The following is a 20,880-nucleotide window of genomic DNA, read 5'->3' as shown; positions in this document are numbered from 1 at the left end:
AAGTTCGCGTATTCACGATATTCGCTGGAGATTTCACGGTCAATTACCAAACGCTGCGTTGCCAAATTTATTTAATTCTGTTGGGTGTTGCGTGTTTAGCGATGGACCAATCACATTTCTAGTAACTCACGGGGTAGGCAGAATTCGGCAGACATCTTCCCATAAGGCCTCTTCCTTGTCCAGAAAGCGTTGTGGGAGGATGGCTACGAATAATTATTTCGGTTTCACTCCAGGTGGAACTCAATATGGGTGAGTATTGTTCAGGATTTGTTAATGAGGCCCCATGTAAAGAAATTTTCTATTTTATAAGTATATTTAATCCCTTAGTATCATTAAGTTTCTATCCTAAGTGAGGTCCCTGTTGATAGTGAAGCTAGTTCCTCAAGATTGTAAGCCTTTTAATTTTCAGTTTTGTAGTTCATCGTCAGATTGTAGATATTCAAATTCATCTAGCTTTCATCAATGGATGTGTGTTTTTTAATAGTACTCGGTTTTATTAGATTCTCAAGATATCAGATAAAGACGCCATTTTGTGGTCGATATACTATCACCATTTTCGTTGATATTTCGTGGAATTAGGAAACGTTACAGCATTTTTACGATAATGACGTTTTGTTGGTGAAATTGTGATAACTGAGCGAATGTAGTCATCCATTTTACAAACTTAAATTGGAAGTTTCTCAAGCGTCCTATGCCGGCGTCATGGCGCCGGCGGCCTCGTGTGGGTGATGGTAATAATTGACTCAGTTCTGCGTTCGAGGTTTTAACTTTTACTGTAAACGTCTCTGTGGCCGATGTTTGCTGTATTTTTCGTTTTGAATTCGGGAATGAATAACAGCAGGGCTACGACGAATTTTTTGACTCGAAGAATAGCTTGACTGAACTCCCTCTACATTTACTTCGGGAAGTCATACCCTTTGGTGATACAATTTCGAAATTTAATTTAGATTGAAGTGTGGCAGTATTATAGCTCCTTTTTTGTGAATAGCGTACGTCCTTCAAACACGGTTGTGACTCAATTTCATGAGGCGTCATGTTTTGTCGCGTATGAAGACGTATGAATAAATTAAATGGAATGGCAAAATGATTTTCCGCCTACTTCTTAATAATTTTAATTTATACGTGTTTAGAGCACAAGTGTGGTACGTCGACGCGGACTAGCGGTACTTGCGAATCCAGTTAACGATAGATATGTAGCATACGCCTAGCGCTTGGTTAATCATCTTCATCTAAATAATTATCGGCGAGCCACCTCTATGGTGTCAGGCCGGGGGTGGTCAATGAGGTCTGGTGTTGTTTAGATTGCCATTAAATGGTCTCAGCGAGCCGGAGTCCTAAAACTTGCCGTGCTGTAATTTTATGCGCAATAGGTGAAAATTTGGAAGTGAATGAGGCTGAGATTTTAATTTGTCCATAATATTCGCGGCCACGTGGAATAGCGTTGGACGCGAAAGATTAAAGCGAGAGAAGGCCAGATAGTAACATATATGCTAACATTTTCACCACAAGGTGAGGTATGGTGGTGTTTACTAACATGTATGTGGTGGTGCTCCAAGGATTGGCCGCGCACAGGTGCCAGAATAGATGCCATGCACGCGAGTGCATTCAAAATTGGGCTAAATATTTATTGAATTTATGTAGTCTAGAAAATAATTTTAAGATCTTGATGTTTTCAGCTTATCGTTTACACTTGTCGTTTTTAATAGAAATAAATATTTGGAGATGTCTTTTACTGTGTTACTGTATAATGTGGGATATTATACTTAGTTTTTATTATTAGCTGCACATTTTCTTTTGATAGCCGAATTGAGTTGTTTTATGTCTGCATTCACCTCCATTTGTTTAAGCATTCGGTTCCCATATTTCGTATCGGCTGTTGACATAGACTTGATCCTCGGCCGTTGATAAATCTGTCGTCGCGCAGAATGTGCTTAAGGAAAATTTCAGCGGGGCCCTTTTTCTATCGTGCTCACTTACAATTAGCTCTCGGAGTTGCAATTTTCAGCGGAGTTAGTCATCCTATGCCGTGTTCACCGCGCAAAAGTAATACGTATTCGGGTGCGCATAAATGCCTCTTTTTCATCAGTTGTGTGTAATTCTTAACACTCACAGCGAATTTGTTACTTAGACTTATAGGGGTTGCGACGTTCACGCTGCTAATTTCTTTGGCTCGTTCGTGTAGCTAATGCGATTTTGGCTAAATTTTTGGATGACTGGTTAACCAGTCCTCTTAGTTGTTTGGTGATCCATGGCCCTTGTTATCTATCCTATTCCTAGTCGTTGCAGCTCTTGAACGACCGGTAATGTATCCTTATTTTCAATACTTTGCTAAGTACTTCTGTACTATTGTTTTTGTAATGTCCAGTTTTAGGTACTTGCACCTAAAAATCGATATGTCATGGTATGCATCTTGGAGGTGTATGTTAGATTGTTGTTCTTATGATGCTTTTAATTCTTAACCCCACGGTTTTGAAGTTGCACGCAATTTTGTTCTTCCCTCCCCTAGTGCTGAAAAGTAATTTTAGTTCATGCAGTTGAGGAAAATATATTTATTGACTAGAAGTCATGGAAGTGTCAGTGTAATTAGGTAATCGTCATTGAGGTTTTTCTGGATGCACAGCGCAGATATTTTAAGTCACTCTGCTGTGTAATGGGGTTGAGGTGGCATATTGTTGCCAACCTGGCTGGGCAGCATGTGGTAGCACCAATTTGGTATTACTGCTGCTATGTTAACTTCACAGTATGCAGTGCAGCATTTTTTCCATAAAATCCTTACAAATTACTGCTTTGCCATTGCGTGCATTTAGGGATAGCGAGTAGTGATGGGCAAAGTCGATCATTTTAGTGATTCAATTATTTTGACTCGAGTCACATAAGTGATTCAATCAATTGATTCAATCACTATGATCGAAAAGACTCAAATCAAGATTCAATCACTATGATTGAAAAGACTCGAAAGGAATCATGATCGAAAAGACTCAATCAATGGATGTAATAAATCACTTTGAATAATCGAATAAATACTGCCTCATCTGCGAAGAGCATTGGTAACGCTGATTGCTATCCATATTATCATTTCATATACTATTTTAATTGTGAATTCCTAGATGAGTAAATTAGATTGCAAAAATAAAGGAAGCAGTGTCATGAAAATATTTGGGAAGGCGAAACTGCCACAGTTTCTCAACACTAATAAAATAATTTCTGACTATAGTTGATCAAAATATAACACAAAATACACCACACACTATGCATGAATCTGATCTGCAGGATAATTTTATGAACGGCACAATAAAATATAACCAGCTTTAACTTCTACTTCTTAACGTTCTCCTTCAGGAGTCATCTTAATATTTTCCTTTTACGTGTATTGGTGTTATTAATACTGATAACTGCTGGAAAACATTTAAGAAAAAGATTACACAAGTATTCAGTTCTTCATAACATAGTATTTAATTTTATCACAACTATTTCTGCCCTGACGAAAAGAGATTAAGCATCGGTCGTTCCAAATTTTGAATCAAACCGGAAACCGAGATGATTGATATGAAACCGGAAGTCGGAGTGATTGATGATTGATGATCGACTTGTTTAACGAAATGAATCATGAGTCATTTGATTCACCTAGTGATTCAATCTTTTTGATCGAATCGTTCATGATCGACCCATCACTAATAGCGAGTGCCTATAGATATATGACAACAGGAGCAGACTGCTTTGTGGTATTTTCTCAGCCTCCCTGAATAAGGAAAGTTTACTATTTTAGAAAGGGGTTAAAAGTCGTAGAAATTGCTTGGCAAGTTGGTATGAACTCTTGCGTTTTATGCTGGCTATGTCATTGCACAGGACAGCACTGAAAACATGTTGAAATTGAGTGAATGCAAGCTTGGAACAAGAGCTATTTTGCAGTCTCGCATGTGTTTTAGCCATTCACCACTAAACATCACACAATTTTGATTGTGCCTTCATACATCAGGTTGCACAATGGCGTGCCCCCTGCATAATTGCCTTGAAAATATGTTCTTGATTTGAAGGATATTCCAAATCACCCCACAGGGTAATGCCCAGTTCACACTACGCTCAATTTACGTCCGTCAGCCCCGACCATGGTTTCAAAACGAGGTGTGAATGCAAGTTACCGTTAACTGTGGTTGGGATTCTGACCATGGTTGGTGGTAGTTTGTGTGTGTGAACGCAAGTTGGTTAAAAGCTGGTTAGAAAAAGAAGGCGAAGCAGCAACAAGGTGGGATAGAAAACAAAGTAAAGCATTCGAAGAGGAGACAGCCATTCTTGTTGAACTATATTTGTCAGAATTAATTCGAAGGAAAGTGCCATTGATTCATTCCTTAATTTGTTGAATATTAATAAATTTTAAACTTGATATAAGATATGCGATATGCTATAGTTCGTAGTGAATTAGCCGTTGGCCCGCATTGTATTGTTATGGACATATTTAGTAATCTCTATAAATATTAAAGGTGCGAAACTACCTTAATGAAAACCTTATGGTCACAATGATTTTAATGTTTTGGTTAGATTTCTTTGTCCCAGTTTAAAAAAAAGTCACTTATGTTCATCCTTGAACAAAAGTTCCTCCCATACCAATATAAAATATCAGGTTAACTGCTAGTTACATATAACTACAGAACTTTTAGGTACTGAATTAACATATCCAAGTTAGAAACGTCGGGTGATACTAAATATCACGTTCTCTCCCTTATTTCATAAGTTTAATTTCAACAATATTCAAGTCACATTTTGCTGCAAGTTATTCGTCCACCATTGAATTGAAGTAAAATAGTTATAATTTATGGTATAGCATCAGATTGGATTATGTCCTTTGTCAAAATCGGAAAACAATTGATGCTTACGGCTCAAGATCAAGTCCTCTTCACCTACATCAATGACTTGTCAATACATCCAAATCAAGGGCAAGTAGTAATATATGTTGTTGATACCAACCAAATAATTACTAATAGTCACTTTAATTCAGATTCAAAAGAGCAGTAGAAAAATGCAAACCACGCTATTGATGACATGATTAATTGGACGAACACATCTGAATTATCTTTTACGTAGCAAGGAACAATGCTCGCCGACGCTGGAATGCAATTATTTAATTCATAAGCAGCTCATAATATACATATACGTTGAAAATCATTGCAATTAACATAACTTTTTCCTGCACATTCTCTGTTTCCTTCTAACAGATTATTTGCTCTTGTCAATTCATTTTTCACTTAGACTTACTTTACCACTCATCAGATGTCTCCAGTGTCTAACCATGGTATGTGTGAGCACATGCTGGTTCTGACGTCATCTTTATGCAGGTTGACAATGATGGTAGTGTGAACGGGGCGTAACAATATGGTGGTGGAGAGATTCACCCCAAGAGCTTTGATCCAGGATTTGTCTCCCTCGCTTGGAGTTGAAGGCAGGGAAATTTTTCAGTAGTGATAGACTTGTTTTATTTGTGTGTCATGGTATGAGCATCATAAGGATAAGTTGAAACATTCATTCACAATTTTGCACCTCATCTAACCTAATACCATTGAAATTACCAGGAATGGTGACTTAGGCTAAGGCTAGATTATGCACCAGAATGTGAAATTTTAATCTGGGTGTACTGTTTGGACACCTCAAACGTGATATCCTAGCATTCAATTTTTAGTTGTTGAGGACTTCCTGTTAAATCAATAGGGTTAGAATAGGCTCCTATCCTAATTATATGAATTTCTAATGATTTAGCAATGCCTACTTTTTGGCTTTAGCTTTGCCCTTGTGTGATATTGACAATAGGGTAGTGTCCTTCATCAAAGAAAACGGAAGGCATTGATTGCGATTCGTTACCCACCATTAGTGTATTCATAATACACAAATTGTTTGGTTTTTGAAATAACGGTTTTGATGAATGGCAAGGGTCAAATTTTATCCTCATTTGAAAAAGGCCAGATTGGTGCCCATGCGATTCCACTCCACGTGATGTCACAGGGACTTAGTTTCTACACGAGAGGATAGGAGTTATACATCGTCTGAGGTTGCCAATGCATGCATGAGGCACTGAGCTCAGGGAAACATGTCTTAATAATCACCTATCAAAACTGGCTTAGGTCGGAAAGTTTTCTTCGTTTGATAAGGTATTAATAAACCTTTTATAAGCCAAGCACTACCAGCCAGCAAGGTACTCAGCTACCCGCTAGCATCCTGCGTCCTATCAGCGCTCAGAGCCTTGATCAAGGTCACCTCACAAGGCGGGTGGGGGAACCAGAAATGCGTCGCACGGACTTTTTCCCATCATTCCTACTTACGCATCGCGTTTTCGCGCGCTTGAAAATTTTCACTTTTCATTTGATCACGAAAAATAGATATCACCATTTAAAAATCTAAAAGCGTGAAATACGTACTCCAGGAGTAATAATCTTTCGATTTAGGCAATAAAAAAATAATAGGAAACCACCCTATTGTTTTAATGAAAAAGGGAGGAATAGTGAAGTTTTCACTTGTCAGTAGCCTTCGACAAATGCTAGTGAAAGATCGATAATCTGGAGCACTTAAGACCAGGGGCATTCCAGAATTATTTTGTATCACTTTCTTTGCCGTGATACATTGAACTAACCATGCAGATGCTGTTATAACTCTGGTGATAATTGATGAAAAGATCTTGGGGCTTAGAATACTCTCATCTTTTTATTTCTACTCATCACCTGGAATGATGGCATGGACTTTTAGCACGAGTTGATTGAATCTACCGGGTGCTTCATCAGAATACCTCTGGTAATGCAGTCAGGTCGCAACACCAGTATTAAATTCAATCTAATGTTGCTAAGTTCAAAGTATCATGGAGTACCATATGTTACACTTGTTGAATGATTGTGACATGACGACACTAGTTAATCTCCAAAGGCAGCAACTACTGGTGTTCTGTTGGGAATGTTCTTCATTGAGGCGTTATTCCCCTTTTCTACTGACAGTAGGTTGTCCGTTTTTAGCTTAATATTTACCCAGTACAATGCTTCCCCAATTCTATGGAGGAGGCCCTATTATAATTTTGCAGTTCACCAAAAAATTCCTTCAATCCATTCAGAGGTCTGTTTCCATGAAGGAATCAAGTGTCTGATATTCATTCGATTGGTAAGCAAGAATATTCACTCTCGGTGAAGCAAGATCATGTAACATCGTAATCTAGACATTCAGAATTTCAAATAGCAAAAGTGGGGGATCGATATTAAAATCTGCGTTGATTGAAGGATATATGTCTGCTGCTTAAATGAATAAGTTGGGTGTACAAAAATCCTGCAGGAATATTTTGGAGATTGACTTGGACAGGATAACATCAACGAAATTGCTTTGACAAATTTTCACATGAACTAAAGTTTTGTTGATGATAAAAGCTTTTCCCTTTGCAGATTAACCCTTTTACTGCCAGCCCATTTCAGGTGGGATGTGCGAAGACTGCCAAGGCTATTTTCCAGAATTCTCAAGTTTTCAGATTTTAAATTATTTCAGCTATTTATAATATTTACGATCAAACCATCCTAGTAAGCAGCAGAGATTGTATAATGAGACGGCAGCCGTTGCAAAAACCACAATCGATGCTGGCCTCGGTGGCACCTGGGTAAAGCCCCCGACTACTAACATAGAGGTCGCAGGTTCGAATACCGCCTGGGTGGTTTGATCACCATCCAGGGCATGGATGTATGTGATTGAGAAAAAAGTTAAATGTAAGAGAGGACTGTCTAGTCTGAAATTCACTTGTGAAGTAAAGATGACATTATTATTATTAATCATGAAATTAAAAGCCAAATAGGTCGGGATGATAAATCGGCCCGTGGCAGTTTTCGCATAACCAGTGAGGGCCGATATATCAGCCCAGTGGCAGTAAAAGGGTTAAGCTAATAGTTGCTCAAGGTCTAACCATTTTTCATTGAAACATGCCAATGAGTCAGTTTTTATTGGCAAGCCGGAAACAACTTTCCCCTGGCTCCATTTTTCCCACCAAGGTGCGGTGTGCCTGTGGAATAAAACAGCACATGCTGCAGTTGCCAGTGTTGAGTTCCTATCAACTTACATGCTTAGGAAGGTTTATCATTTTCGGATGACCTTGGAAGCGAAAGTGGATGTACATGAGCAGCCTCAATGGTTCATTTGGCCCTTTTTGCCTCGGTGGCAGAAGTCTTTTTCAAAATTTTAGAAAACCTTCTTCTAATAAGTTTTCTTTTAAGGAATTTTGGATTTAAGATCTAATACTATGTTTAAATTATACAGTTAATTGCTCTGCCTTCACTGATCTAATATAATTTTTTTCAGAACTACAGCTGCAGCATATCAGCCTGGACAGGCAGGCTATGCTGTGACACCTGCTCCTGCCACTCCTGGTACTTATACTGCACAAAGAGCTGGGACAGGGTATGAAACTGCATACCAAGCTGCTGCTACACATACTACTCCTGGGACATATGCAGGTAATTTTATTATTTTAGTAACATGAGGATGTCAATTAAAGTCTGCATTCTTCTGGCTTCATTTTGAAATGGCATAAATTTTCTGGTTTTCATCTTGAAGAACCATATTTTCAATTACAAGCTATCAGGTGTTCTTCTTGGTAAATTTTACCTGTCAACTTTAATTGGCATCCACTCATATGAGATTTTACATAATGATGACAAACCTAGCTCGCTTTGATGAACACTGAAGAAACATTGTTCCCTATTATTTATCTGATGCATTTGTCTTTTTTATTAATTTTCCATAGTGAGGATATGTATTAGTGATGTTTATTGTTCCTTTTTACTTAAGTTGGTGCTGCCACACCTGCTACTGGAGCTACCTATGACTATGGCTATGGCCGTACTCCTCAAACTGCTTATGATGGCTCTAAGACATACTACCAGCAGCCTGCAGCTGCCACTTACTCTGCAACAGAAACTCATTACCAAGGTATCCACTAAATTTTAAAATATAAAATTTTTGGGCTCTTCCCAAAGATCCTTTTCCAACATTCTAATTATTCCAATTTTGTTGATAGCCTCAAAGCCAGCTTTCAGCACTACCAGTACGTATACAGCAACTACGAGACCAGTCACGCAGGCAACTCCGAAGCCACCTACTTACACCCCTTCTTACAATTCTCAGAGCACTACAAATTATACTCCTGCGTATCCGGCTCCTGCTCAAACAACTACACCTTCCAAAGGTAGGTCTACGTCAATAACGTTGAAAGATTGTTACCCAACTCAAAGATTCTTGTCAGTTACTTATTTGATGTCTAGATTTACCATGTCCAACTGTTTAATTGTGTGGTGAGCTGTCTCCAGTTTTCTTGAAAAGTTGTTATTAACAGTATTCTTCAAGGTATGGGCAGTCATTCCAATCTTCCTTATGTTTTCATTTGCTCATCCCAATGAATATTTTCATTTTATGTGCGTAAAACTTCACAGATGTTCATAGTTCAATTGTGGAATATTATCTTAGGAGAAATTTTTCCACCAGGTGAGGTTGCAGTTTGCAGTGCATTCTATCTCACTCACATTAAAGGCTGTTTTACATGGGGCATCTCATTGTGCAATCAGAGGTATGCACGAAGGTGCAATCAAAATTGTGTTGTGTTAAGCAGTCTATTGCTAGAACACATGTGAGAAAGCGTGATTGCGAGAGGGCAAAATAGCCCCTGCTCTAATTCAGAGCTTACATTCTTGCAATTTCAACAATTTTTTCTGATGTCACAGTGGCAACCATGAATATTATTAAGAATATTCTCGTGTAATGAGCTAAAGTACCCCTAATTTCTACTTTTAAATAACATGGTTCCAACTCAACCGTGAAAACCTTAAAAACGTGAGTAACCCATGAATTCGGTCTTCCATGAAAAAAAACAGGAAGTAGCTGTGAAATTTGTCGTGAAACTTTAAAAACCTCTCAAGCTTGATTGTAGATCTAAGATTGACGGTTAAAAAGGAAAATCGATATGTTGATCGTATTCAAGGTAGGTCACTCGCAGACAGTCCACGCATTTATCTGCACACAGGATAGCCTGCACAATGACGTTTCCTGTGTAAAATGGCCTTAAATAAATTACAATAAACACTTGATTATACAAAGTCATCAGGATCATGAAGTCCATGCGGAGGACGATTAGAGGACCACATTGTTGCATCGAATTGCATAGTAACAAGAAATTTTAGTAAATCTCTTGGGATGTTTACTTAGATATTTCTTCTGTTGTGGCATTGTTTTTATTGGTTATAATCTGTGAGAGAATTCTTCAATATATGCTTTCCCAATAGATTTAAAAGACATAAATACATTTTCGGTGTGTTCTGATCAATATTGCGAAGAACCTTTCTTTCATTATTACTTTTAACTTATGTAAATGAGGACATGGGTCATTACCTTATCAAATGAACAGTAGTTGTCACATGAGTGTTTTGGTCATAAGTGGAATGTTCCTCTGTTCTGGCAAAATATTGCCAAATACGTAGGATTCTCCTTTGGAATTCAACCAATAAATGAATAATCAAAGGTTCTAAAACATTAACCCAATAATTTGAGGGGAAATGCTGAGCATTGTTATATTTATACTTGATTTGTTTTGTGGGTTTGAATTTGGAATTAAACTGTGTGAATATATCTGGATCTTTTGATTCAATTAAATCAAAAAGCTAGTTTTAAGGGGCATGGTTAAGTATGGTACTATGGATGTTGGTTTTTTTTGAAGGGCCCGACCAGGTAGTCTTAGTAGATAATTATGCTGTACTTTAAATGTAACTTTTGCACTGTAATAATCAAGCAATGTAAGCTTACCTTAATATAGAATTCATTCTTTTTACTTCATCTTCTACAAATTAATTTTAGGTGGTTTTACAGGTTATGATGCTGCACTTTACAGTGCAGCTACAATGTATGTGCAGCAAGCACAAACTACTGGAGCTGCTGCAGCGAACAAGCCTGCCACTTCCACCTGGCAAGCGTATAAGAAGGGCCCTGTGGGTGCTGCAGCATTGGGTGGTGCTGCTGCCGGTGTAGGGCCTGCTGGTGCACCTGGTGGTGCTGGTGCTATGGGAGCTCCCAGTGGCATGGCTGGGAAACCAATGAGGGCTAAGCCTGCAGCTAAGCCTCAGCCACTTCATTATTGTGAAGTGTGCAAAATAAGCTGTGCTGGTCCACAGGTCAGTTGGCTAAGCACCCAATTTTTATGGTTAATTAATATCTTGTAACGAATGCTTTGGTTCAAAAAATGCCTCATACGGCTCAACGTTTACAGATTCTTCTTTAGTTATTATTTATAGCATTTTATAATATCAGCTTGAACTTCTTTGGAATCTGTTTAGAAATATGTATATTTATTGATGGTAAGATAAGTAAAAATACAGAAACCTTAAGTTAATTCTTACTGCCCAATATTAAATCATTTTTTGTCATTGGCAGTTATTGGAAGACTTTATTTTTATTATATGACATATATGAATCCTAGATTTTTCCATTCAGAAATTTGAATTGAAATGTTATTTACAGTGGAACCTCGTTAAAGCGAGTACGGGCTATAGCGACACCCCCGCTATTACGAGAGATAGCCGATGCACCGTCAATTGACCCTATCATAAGAGTGTTAAAAAATTCGTTTTTACGAGACCCTTTCGGTGTTGGCTCTCGCCATAGCGAGGGTTTCACTGCCGGAAGACTTTCATCAAGACTCCTTAACCTCTGTAATTGCTAGCGATCTGTTAGAAATGAAGTTAATGGAGTGCTCAGTCTCAAATTTATGTGGTAAACTGTCGTTCGATAAATATAATGATTGACGAAACAATGCTTTGCATGATTTTTATTCAGTGCGGCGCTTATAAATTGTTTGAATAGTTAGTCGTTATTTGAGTAAGGAAATTTAATGATGCAAAAAAACATCGCCTTTCGTCCGGATTTATGCTTACGTTTATCGGATAGATGTTAATCTGTCTCCGCACCACTCCTGTTCCTGTATATCTGTTCGCAACAGGTATATTGGCTATTATTTGCTCCACCTCCGGTAAAGCGACAATTCGCTATAGCGAGTGTTTATTAGTGCACCGTGGGGTGTCGTTATATCGAGGTTGCACTGTATTTAGCTTAGGCTGTCAAAATAAGCTGATCTGCTGCTGTCCTGGTATCGTGCCTATTCCTTCCAGGCATTTCTTGAAGAGTATTCTTGGCTTTCTATGAGTATGTGGTGCCATAATATTTTTGTTGACATGATGAACAACCTAGCTCGCTTTGAGTGTTTTGATGAAGAAACATTGTTCCCTATTGCTTTCTGATACAATCATTAGGTTAGTTTTGTTGAAGGAATGAAGCATTTGCTGTGAATACTGAATCCCTTCAATTTTTCTCAAGACTTATAGGGAACATTTGGAAGGTCAAAAGCATAAGAAGAAGGAAGCTGCATTGAAAGGTGGATCTAGCACTGTTGCACGGGGAGGAAATGCATTGAGATGTGAGCTATGTGATGTGACTTGTACTGGATCTGATGCATATGCCGCTCACATTCGAGGTGCTAAGCATCAAAAGGTATATTTCACATTAGTGATATTTAATTACAAGAATTTATTCTCGTTATATTCTTTAATAATTGTAATGGCTAAATTGATGTTATTTGTATCAATAGAGCAAACTAAGTTAATTATTTCACTGCCAAAAACAAATTTAATCTCCTCGTAATACCTAATAATAAAGAACTATTGTCTATTTGTTTCTTTGTTATGTCTTCTCCAGATGTTCTGCTCAAAGCAATGCCACAATCAATATCAGGGAAAGCTATTTGAATTCTTGTGAACAATGGATTCATCTCTTTCAGTTATTTGTTCAAATTATGTTTTACTAACTGTTCAATGGTACTCTGGATTACGCCTGTAATCACTGTAAATAATGACTCCTCCGATTATATATTTACAAAGCTTAATCTTCGGCAGATGTGGTTATGGCTAGTGTTTTTCTTCAGTGTTTTCCACATTTCAATTTTCTTAGGAGTCTGTTTTCAATTTGATAATTTTATTTCCATTATTTTATTAGTCTTAATTTTGTACAGTGAGAGTAGCATTCTTATCTCCTAAGGATTATAATAAGAAAAGCGAAATTAAGTCAGACTTTACATCTGGTTGTCTTGGTTTAACCTGGCTTATTACGGCTGATGTATTCAATGAACTAAGTCATTTGGTTTGCTTAAATTTCTTTCAGAACTTTTTCCCATGGTAATTGTAACTGTTAAAAAATCCTAATGCCTCCCTTTTTATTTTATCAATTTTCCATTTTCACTGCTATATGCATTATTTTCATATGATATCTCTAGTTCTTATCTTTCTTGTGCTAATAACTTGTTTGAGTTCTGTTTCTGCCCTTATCTTGTTTCTCTTTCACGCCATTCCCCTTGCCTTTTTCAGGTTGTGAAATTGCATACAAAATTAGGGAAGCCAATACCATCAACTGATCCTGTGGTTGTTGCTGGTTCAACGAAAACCACTACAGCTGCATCAACCAGTAAATCCCCTGCAGTCCCTGCTACAGCCACGAAAACAATTGCACCATCAGTGAAAAAACCAGCTATAGCCCCTAAGATTAATTTCGTTGCAGGTAACTTTTTGCCTTTGTTGTTCCTGTGTTAATTGTTCAATTCTTGGAAGTGCTGTAAACTGGCAAATTTAGTAATTTGCTACATTTCAATTTTTATATTGAATTTACGCATTGTTATGGCAATAATTTGGAATGCTGGTGTTGTTAAAAATTGTAATTCATATTTGAGATGTGTAAAGGTGTTATTTAACAGTGCTGGACCAAGAATATTTTATGATGACTGCACAGCTCCCTTTGAGAAGATCATGAAAATAACTTTTTTTTCTGAAGTCAACTAGTTTAGATAATGGTTACATCTGTTGTTTTGGGATGCAATAATTTTTTTCCCTCCTAGGTTCCCAAGATAAGGTAGAAATAAAAGAAGAGCCCAAATCTGATTCTGAAATGCCTAAAATAGAAGAAAAAGAAATACAGCCAGTCGGTCAAGATTATATTGAAGAAATAAAGAATGATGATGGTATGTTTTGCAATAATAATTACCTTATAGTTGTGTGTGCCAATTTTTAAGTACTTTGATAAAACATTATTCTTGTATGTACAGGTAAAGTTATCAGCTTCAACTGTAAACTCTGCGAGTGCAGATTCAATGATCCTAATGCCAAAGAAATGCATATGAAGGGAAGGCGTCACAGGTTGCAATATAAGAAAAAAGTTAATCCAGATCTTATTGTTGATGTGAAGCCTTCCTTAAGGCAGCGGAAAATTCAAGAAGATAAACTTCGTCGACAGCAACTGAGGGAGGAGTTCTGGAGGAGGAGGGAGGAAGAAAGGTATTTTACTACAATACTTCTTACATCAACACTAAGTTTTCAATTATTGTTATTAATTGTATAAATTTTATTTTTTTATTTGTGTCTGAAGAATAATGGAAGAGGAAGAGAGGATGTATTGGGAAGAGCGTAGAAGATATGAAGAGGAAATGGAGTACTTCGAATGGTACCGGCGGTATGGTAGAGATCCAAGAGGTTTGCCACCTCCAATGCCTCGACCATTCTGCCCTGGTGTACCACCGATGATGGTTTGTAATTAGTTGTCTTAGTTTGTAACTCTTGCCAAGGATGCTAGCTAATGTTGGCTATAAAAATGTATATTTCTTTTAGTTCTTCCCACAACCATTGAGGCGGCCAGATTCGAGTGATGATAGGCATGTGATTGCCAGGCATGCTGAAATTTATCCAAAAGAGGAAGAGCTTCAGTCAATTCAGAGGATCGTCTCTCACACTGAGAAAGCTCTGAAGTTTGTATCTGATCGCTTGGCTGATATGGATGCTGGGAATACAGTTCCTGAAATTAAGAAAGAAGCTGGTGCTGATAGTTCTAAAAAAGATGAGGAAGGTAGAAAGGAAGATGGTAGAGATGGAAACTTGTAAGTTGCCTCTTTAACTTTTGGCTTTGTTTTTGTAGTATTTCCTTGTCAATCCTTAACAGTATTTTTTTTCCTTTTTCAAGATTCTCATTCCATAGAGAAAAGGATGATAGCCAACACCCTAGAGTTCTGAAAGGAGTTATGCGTGTTGGTGTCCTAGCTAAAGGTTTGCTGTTGCATGGAGACTTAGCAGTTCGTCTTGTTGTGTTGTGTTCAGAGAAGCCTACGAAAACATTGTTGGAACGTGTTGCTGATAATCTCCCTCAACAGCTTCAGGTAAACTTGTTAACTTGCTGTTTTTATATAATTGGACTGTCTTGAGTTAAATTTGTGTTTATGGTTTGTTCTTGTCATTTAGGTTGTTGCCCCTGATGAAAAATATGAGGTGAAACAGTGTGTTGAAGAAGCCTCTGTTATTGTCAGTGGCATAAAGGAACCTCGTATTACTGTTACTATTACCCTGACATCTCCTGTGATGAGGGAGCAGCTGTTACATGAAGGCGCTGGTGGTGGTAAGACTTGACTATATGATATTGCTGAAAGTAAGGAATATCAGTGACCAGGGGTCACGTTTAAGATCAAAAAGCTCAATGAAAATGTGTCCATGAAGCACAAACCTTTGCCGTCATTTGGTGCTTCCTTTCCTTTAGCCTAATTGGTTGCTCTGATAGCCGTGGCCCCTGGAATATTATTGAGATTCACTTATAATCAATAAAAAATCCCATTCCTTACCCGTGCTAGCCTGCCTGGTGCATGTCTACAGGCTAGCATTTTCAGGCCACGAAAAGGATAAGCTCATGCATTTTTGACCCACAAGGTTACTGTGAATTTAAAATATTTTGTAATTTCATTTATGAAACTGTATTATGCCTTTCCTGGGTATGTTTTAATTTTTCATGGATACTGGGTCTATTCAAGTGACCTCTGTTCTTTTCATGAGCCTGTTACTGCTAAGGTTCTAGGTGCAACATTACATCCACAAGGAAGAGAGGAACCATCTGCTTTGCTGGGAAATTTTTAAGGATTTTTGACCATGTGGGGGCACTTTACAGCCACAAGGTTGGGTCTTGGCTTAATTTTTTACTCATTTTCTCGTGGGAGTGGGAATAATCTGATTTCTTAGCTTGGCTTTATGAAGGTGTCAAAATGTTCCTAACTTTCCTATCAGATTTGACTCCTTTTTTTTTTAATTTTTCAGTTTCCCTGCATGTTATATTGTAGTTTCTTTTGCTATATAGATTTATGAATCTTTTGAAGTGGCTTATGTTCATTTTATACATGCTTACGCACCACTGTGCATGGAAAAGCTCATCCTCTTATAACCTACATCCGATTCACCTCTATGGCTCAAAAGTGCTTCCTCTCCATCTCTCCGATGCTCCCCTTTTCCTCTCGGGGGGGCTTGGGAAGATGGAGGTAACAATGGTCAAACACCCTTGTTACCCGGCTGCCTCTCCTGTGTGACTATTCTTCGCTCCCTCCTCGTTCGTCCGTAGACTCTCTGAGTCAGGCGCAGGTGAAGGATCCTCCTGACGTGCTGGACAAGCAGAAATGTTTGGATGCCCTGGCAGCTCTGAGGCATGCCAAGTGGTTCCAGGTTTGAAGGCCTTCTTATTGTTTAACTTTTCAGCCTTGTGTGTATTATATTTAATGTTATTAGTATTTCATTAGTTTCCTCACCTTAAAAGAGGCTATTGCCATGTGTATGTTAAGGCATTGTTTTTCTAATGCATTGAAAGTAAATCAGAACTTCCACTTTTATGATTTGCAAATTATTTTATTTTTGAAGTCGCACTAGAACTGGGACGGAGAAACTTTAGCTGACTTGGGCTCTTTGTTCAACTTAGATGGGAATCACTTGCTAAAAGAGAAGTTCTGATGAACAGGTTCATGTTTATAGAGCATAGGCAAGTGTCAAGGATATGGAGTGGCTGTTGTAATGTTCATGGATGGGAATATTTCAGTAAATATGTGTAACACTTGGCATATTCTAGAAGTATTTTATTTTAATTGAAAGCAATTTTATACCCTGAAATTCAAGTTAATCGTATGCATTGAGCCGTTTGCAATGAAACCTTAAAAGTTTTTAGATTTAAATGCAAGTTCTTGTCTTATCAACTTTCTAATTGATAATGATAACTGATTTATTTTGTGTACTATGATCGAGTTAAGTTTGCATGTAATATCATAATTTGTATTGATAACATTTTAAGTTTGTCTTATTTAACCTGTGTTAAAATAGGAAATTGAAGAATTGGGACTCGTATGCTAAGTCTTACTTTAGAGTCCATATTAATGAGATAGTTATTCAGGATGAAAAGTTTTACTTTTTAAACTTGCTGTCAAACGGGCTTATTTCTTTACTAGCAACAAATACCACTCCTTACCCTTCTGACCATTCAAACTAAACATGAGGCTGGAAAGTAGGTAGCAGACAAGTAAAGCATACTTGAACCAGTGTAGGCTTTACTCTTTGTTCCCAGGGCATTGGTATACTAAAGTTAGATTGTTAGGATCCAGTCATTGCGGAGATGTGGTATTTGAACATAGGAAAATACTCTTTATGTGAGTTATCATATTTTATGTATCATAGATTCTCATTATTCTTAGTTGTTATAACATAAGTTTTTTGCTTGTGGCCAGTGAAATAATTTTATTAAGACAATTCAATTTCTCTATTAGTGAAATTGCATGTCCCTAAATTTAACTATAGTATTTTTTGCTGTGATTTAAATTTCAAAATTAAGAATTGAAAATTGTTTCAAGGCTTGTACATAAAGGGTTTTCTTCCTTCATATTAGACTCATCCTGTCATTGACTGTACAAGTTAAGTCAAGAATGGGCCTTAAATTTGAAGAGATTCTAGCATTGTATTATACTGATTTTTCTGCTTGCATGAAACTATAAAGTGTAATTGATTTGAATTTTCTTAGACTGGCCAACTTAGCAATATAACTACTCCTCATCTTGCTCATGTATTCATTTCCCTTGATGTAGGCTAGGGCAACAGGACTTCAGAGTTGTGTCATGGTTATAAGAATTCTTCGTGACCTGTGTCAGAGAGTACCCACATGGGCCCCATTGCATAGCTGGGTAAGTTTTCAATCATACTATAATTTTAATCAAACTTTGTATGCAGATCGTGTCGATTACTTGTGGAAGTGTTCCTTGTGATTGGCAATCATTAAGTTCTTTGAATATTATTGGTTTAATAGGAAATTTGTGACTTAGCTTAATAAATCTGTTTTGCTGTGATATAAATTTAAGGCTATGGAGCTTCTGGTGGAAAAAGTAATGAGCAGTGCTGGTCAGCCACTGAGTCCGGGTGATGCATTGCGACGAGTGTTGGAAGCTGTAGCCTCAGGGTTGCTATTATCCAGTGGACCTGGACTCATGGACCCGTGTGAGAAAGAACCAGTGGATGCAGCTTCAGTGCTTACCCCTCAGCAGAGGGAAGACATCACAGCAAGTGCTCAGGTTGGTTTTGTATCAAGTCTTCTCATGATTTGTTTCTTAGAACTTATTTCTGTTACAAAATTTTTTATAAACATCCTCTCCTTTACAGCATGCATTGAGGCTCTTGGCTTTCCGCCAAATTCACAAAGTTTTGGGAATGGATCCTCTACCGCCCCCTAAATTCGTTAGGGGCCGTTTTAATCGCAAAAGGCGGCGTGACAACAGTTCCGGTGAAGGAAATGATTCAGAAGGTAAATATCTTGCTATTTAGTGTTGATGTTTGATGATAAGGACATAGCAGTGATGATCCACTCAGCTCGCTTTGATGACTATGAAGAAAAACAATTGTTCCCTATTTTCTATTTCTGAGCTTTGTCCTTACATCAGTTGTTTGTGTAATCCTCTTTACCCTTATCATTTGATTCATTTTATTGTAAGTACATTATGAAAAATGATAGTGATATTGAAACTGCTATATGGTTTAACCTATTCCCAAGCTGCCAGGGGCGCAACAGTTGTGGCCAACTACATAGAATGTGTTGACGTAGTGCTTGATACTAGTAAAGCTGTTGATCTGTCATCCCAATTACCAAACCCCCTTTTCCAAACTATTTTGGCATGCTATTCATGGACTCCATACTGATTTTAGTTAATCTTGGATATGTGGCAAGTAGTATGATAGTAGCATCACATAGATAACATTGTCTGCTGAACTTAAACTTGTCAACTTTTAACTTAACAATTATCTTTTTAACCTGCTGGGTTTAGCTTACTTAATGGAATTGTGGGATGATTGTGGAGTTTCTTTCAAAAAATTTAATGTTTCACTTAAATATGCAGTGAATATTCTCCCAAGATTTAAAATCTTCCTGAGTGCTGCACACATTGTCTGGAAATATCAGGCTTATGTATTTTGAGTTGAAAACTACTTTAAACATGACATTTTGCCGGGCATAGAATTCCACACATTTCAAACCACTAGATGATCCGATTGAATTTGCTGACCAAGCCTGGCTCTACAAACTTCTTACAAATCCATCCATATTACAACTTGATCACTCTTTTAAATATCTCTCCTACAATGTGATCTGTGATTTGAGGTGATAATTTACTATTTGATTGTTCATTTTTTAATAATATGGTCTGTGTGTATTAGATTTTTGTACAGGTGGGAACTTGCACTATTGAATCATTATCTTAACTTCTAGGTGGTGATGGAAAAAAGGACAAGAAGGAAGATGGAGAAGGTGAAAAAATGGACATGGAGAAGAGTGATGGAAGTAAATGATTTAGTGATAATGGTGGTCTTCACTTGTTCTTGCCTGCTAGACAAAGCTAGCTGCAGCATTTGAAACTGCTGGAATAGTTCAATGGGGGCGTTGTTGGTAGCCAGTTAGTACTAAATTGAAATGTTTCCCCATGTTGTCTTGACTTGAAAATTCATTTTATTCAACTATCGAATCAATAAGCCACAAGCACTGTTTCATTTTTGTAACTTCCATTCTGTATGGTAGGAATTTTGATAAATGATGAAATGTGTGTTTAGCAGAGTTCATTTATTGGCCGTTGCCTGTGTGTGAAATGTGGTATTGTTTGAGTGTTATTAATTTTATTAAATGTTTTGTGTTATGGACTTCCGTAATATTCTTTTATTACTTTCAGTAGGAGTAATTTCAGTTATTGAATTTTGATATATTTTCGCAAATGTGAAAGAAGTATTATTATTGTTATTTTGGTTTGTAACGTTGTTGACCTCTTGACCAAGTCACTGGCTTTTGTGATGTTGTTCATTTGTAATTCACAAAATAACTGTAGTATTGATACCATTCCTATATAGTATAAAGTTGCATTCACCACAAATAAAGCTTTAGTCACCACTTAAATGTTTTGTTTGCCATCACCTAAATCCATATTAAATTGTACTAAATAAGGAAATAAATAAATGCATTTCATAATGTATCATGTAATTTATTGGTTTGGTCATATGCCCTTGATTGTTTTTTCACTAATCTACCATTTTGGACAGTTTGATGTTGGGAATTAAGCTTCCAAAGTTTCACGGGTAGAAATTCTGTGGGACTAAATAATAATAATAGATTTATTGGTCGTTAAGTAAATGGTTTACAATTGACCTCGTCAGTTCAATGTACATACATATAATTACAATTTGCAACTTAAATAAAGAACAGGATTATTCAGAAAACCATATCTGCTGCATGAGTGAAAAACTCATTCACAGAGTACATACAGCGATTTAGATGCTAGCCAGGAGTGTACAACAGATTTGAATTTTGTACTGCTGCTTCCTCTTGCAGACTCAGGTAAATGATTGAAGAGCTTAATGCCCATGTTTGAAAAGGAATTTTGTGTTATATTTAGTCTCATTTGACCTGCAAATAGGTGATTATTTCTAGTGTCATGGTCATGAATGTTGGATCTTATTGTAAAAGACTGGAGATTGT

General features: G+C 37.3%; 1 protein-coding gene across 2 annotated transcripts; it reads left to right on the top strand.

Moving 5' to 3' along the window:
- Positions 1-141: 141 nt before the first annotated feature.
- Positions 142-20,377, top strand: LOC124166835 (zinc finger RNA-binding protein). 2 transcript variants are annotated; one of them, XM_046544533.1, is made up of 18 exons: positions 142-249; positions 8,308-8,462; positions 8,797-8,937; positions 9,026-9,193; positions 10,864-11,165; positions 12,364-12,537; positions 13,407-13,596; positions 13,931-14,053; positions 14,138-14,366; positions 14,458-14,614; positions 14,697-14,962; positions 15,046-15,238; positions 15,321-15,474; positions 16,459-16,559; positions 17,960-18,055; positions 18,230-18,439; positions 18,528-18,669; positions 19,627-20,377. In XM_046544533.1, exons 1-18 carry the CDS (start codon positions 200-202, stop codon positions 19,704-19,706), a joined length of 2,931 nt encoding a protein of 976 aa, XP_046400489.1. In that variant the 5' UTR covers positions 142-199; the 3' UTR covers positions 19,707-20,377. The 2 variants fall into 2 exon arrangements, with proteins under 2 accessions (XP_046400489.1, XP_046400488.1); XM_046544532.1 differs by having other exon boundaries at positions 10,852-11,165.
- Positions 20,378-20,880: the final 503 nt, after the last annotated feature.

The sequence above is a fragment of the Ischnura elegans genome, chromosome 10, assembly GCF_921293095.1.
Source record: "Ischnura elegans chromosome 10, ioIscEleg1.1, whole genome shotgun sequence".
In the NCBI taxonomy this organism is placed as follows: Eukaryota; Metazoa; Arthropoda; class Insecta; order Odonata; family Coenagrionidae; genus Ischnura; species Ischnura elegans.
This window is presented reverse-complemented; position numbering and strand designations above follow the sequence as displayed.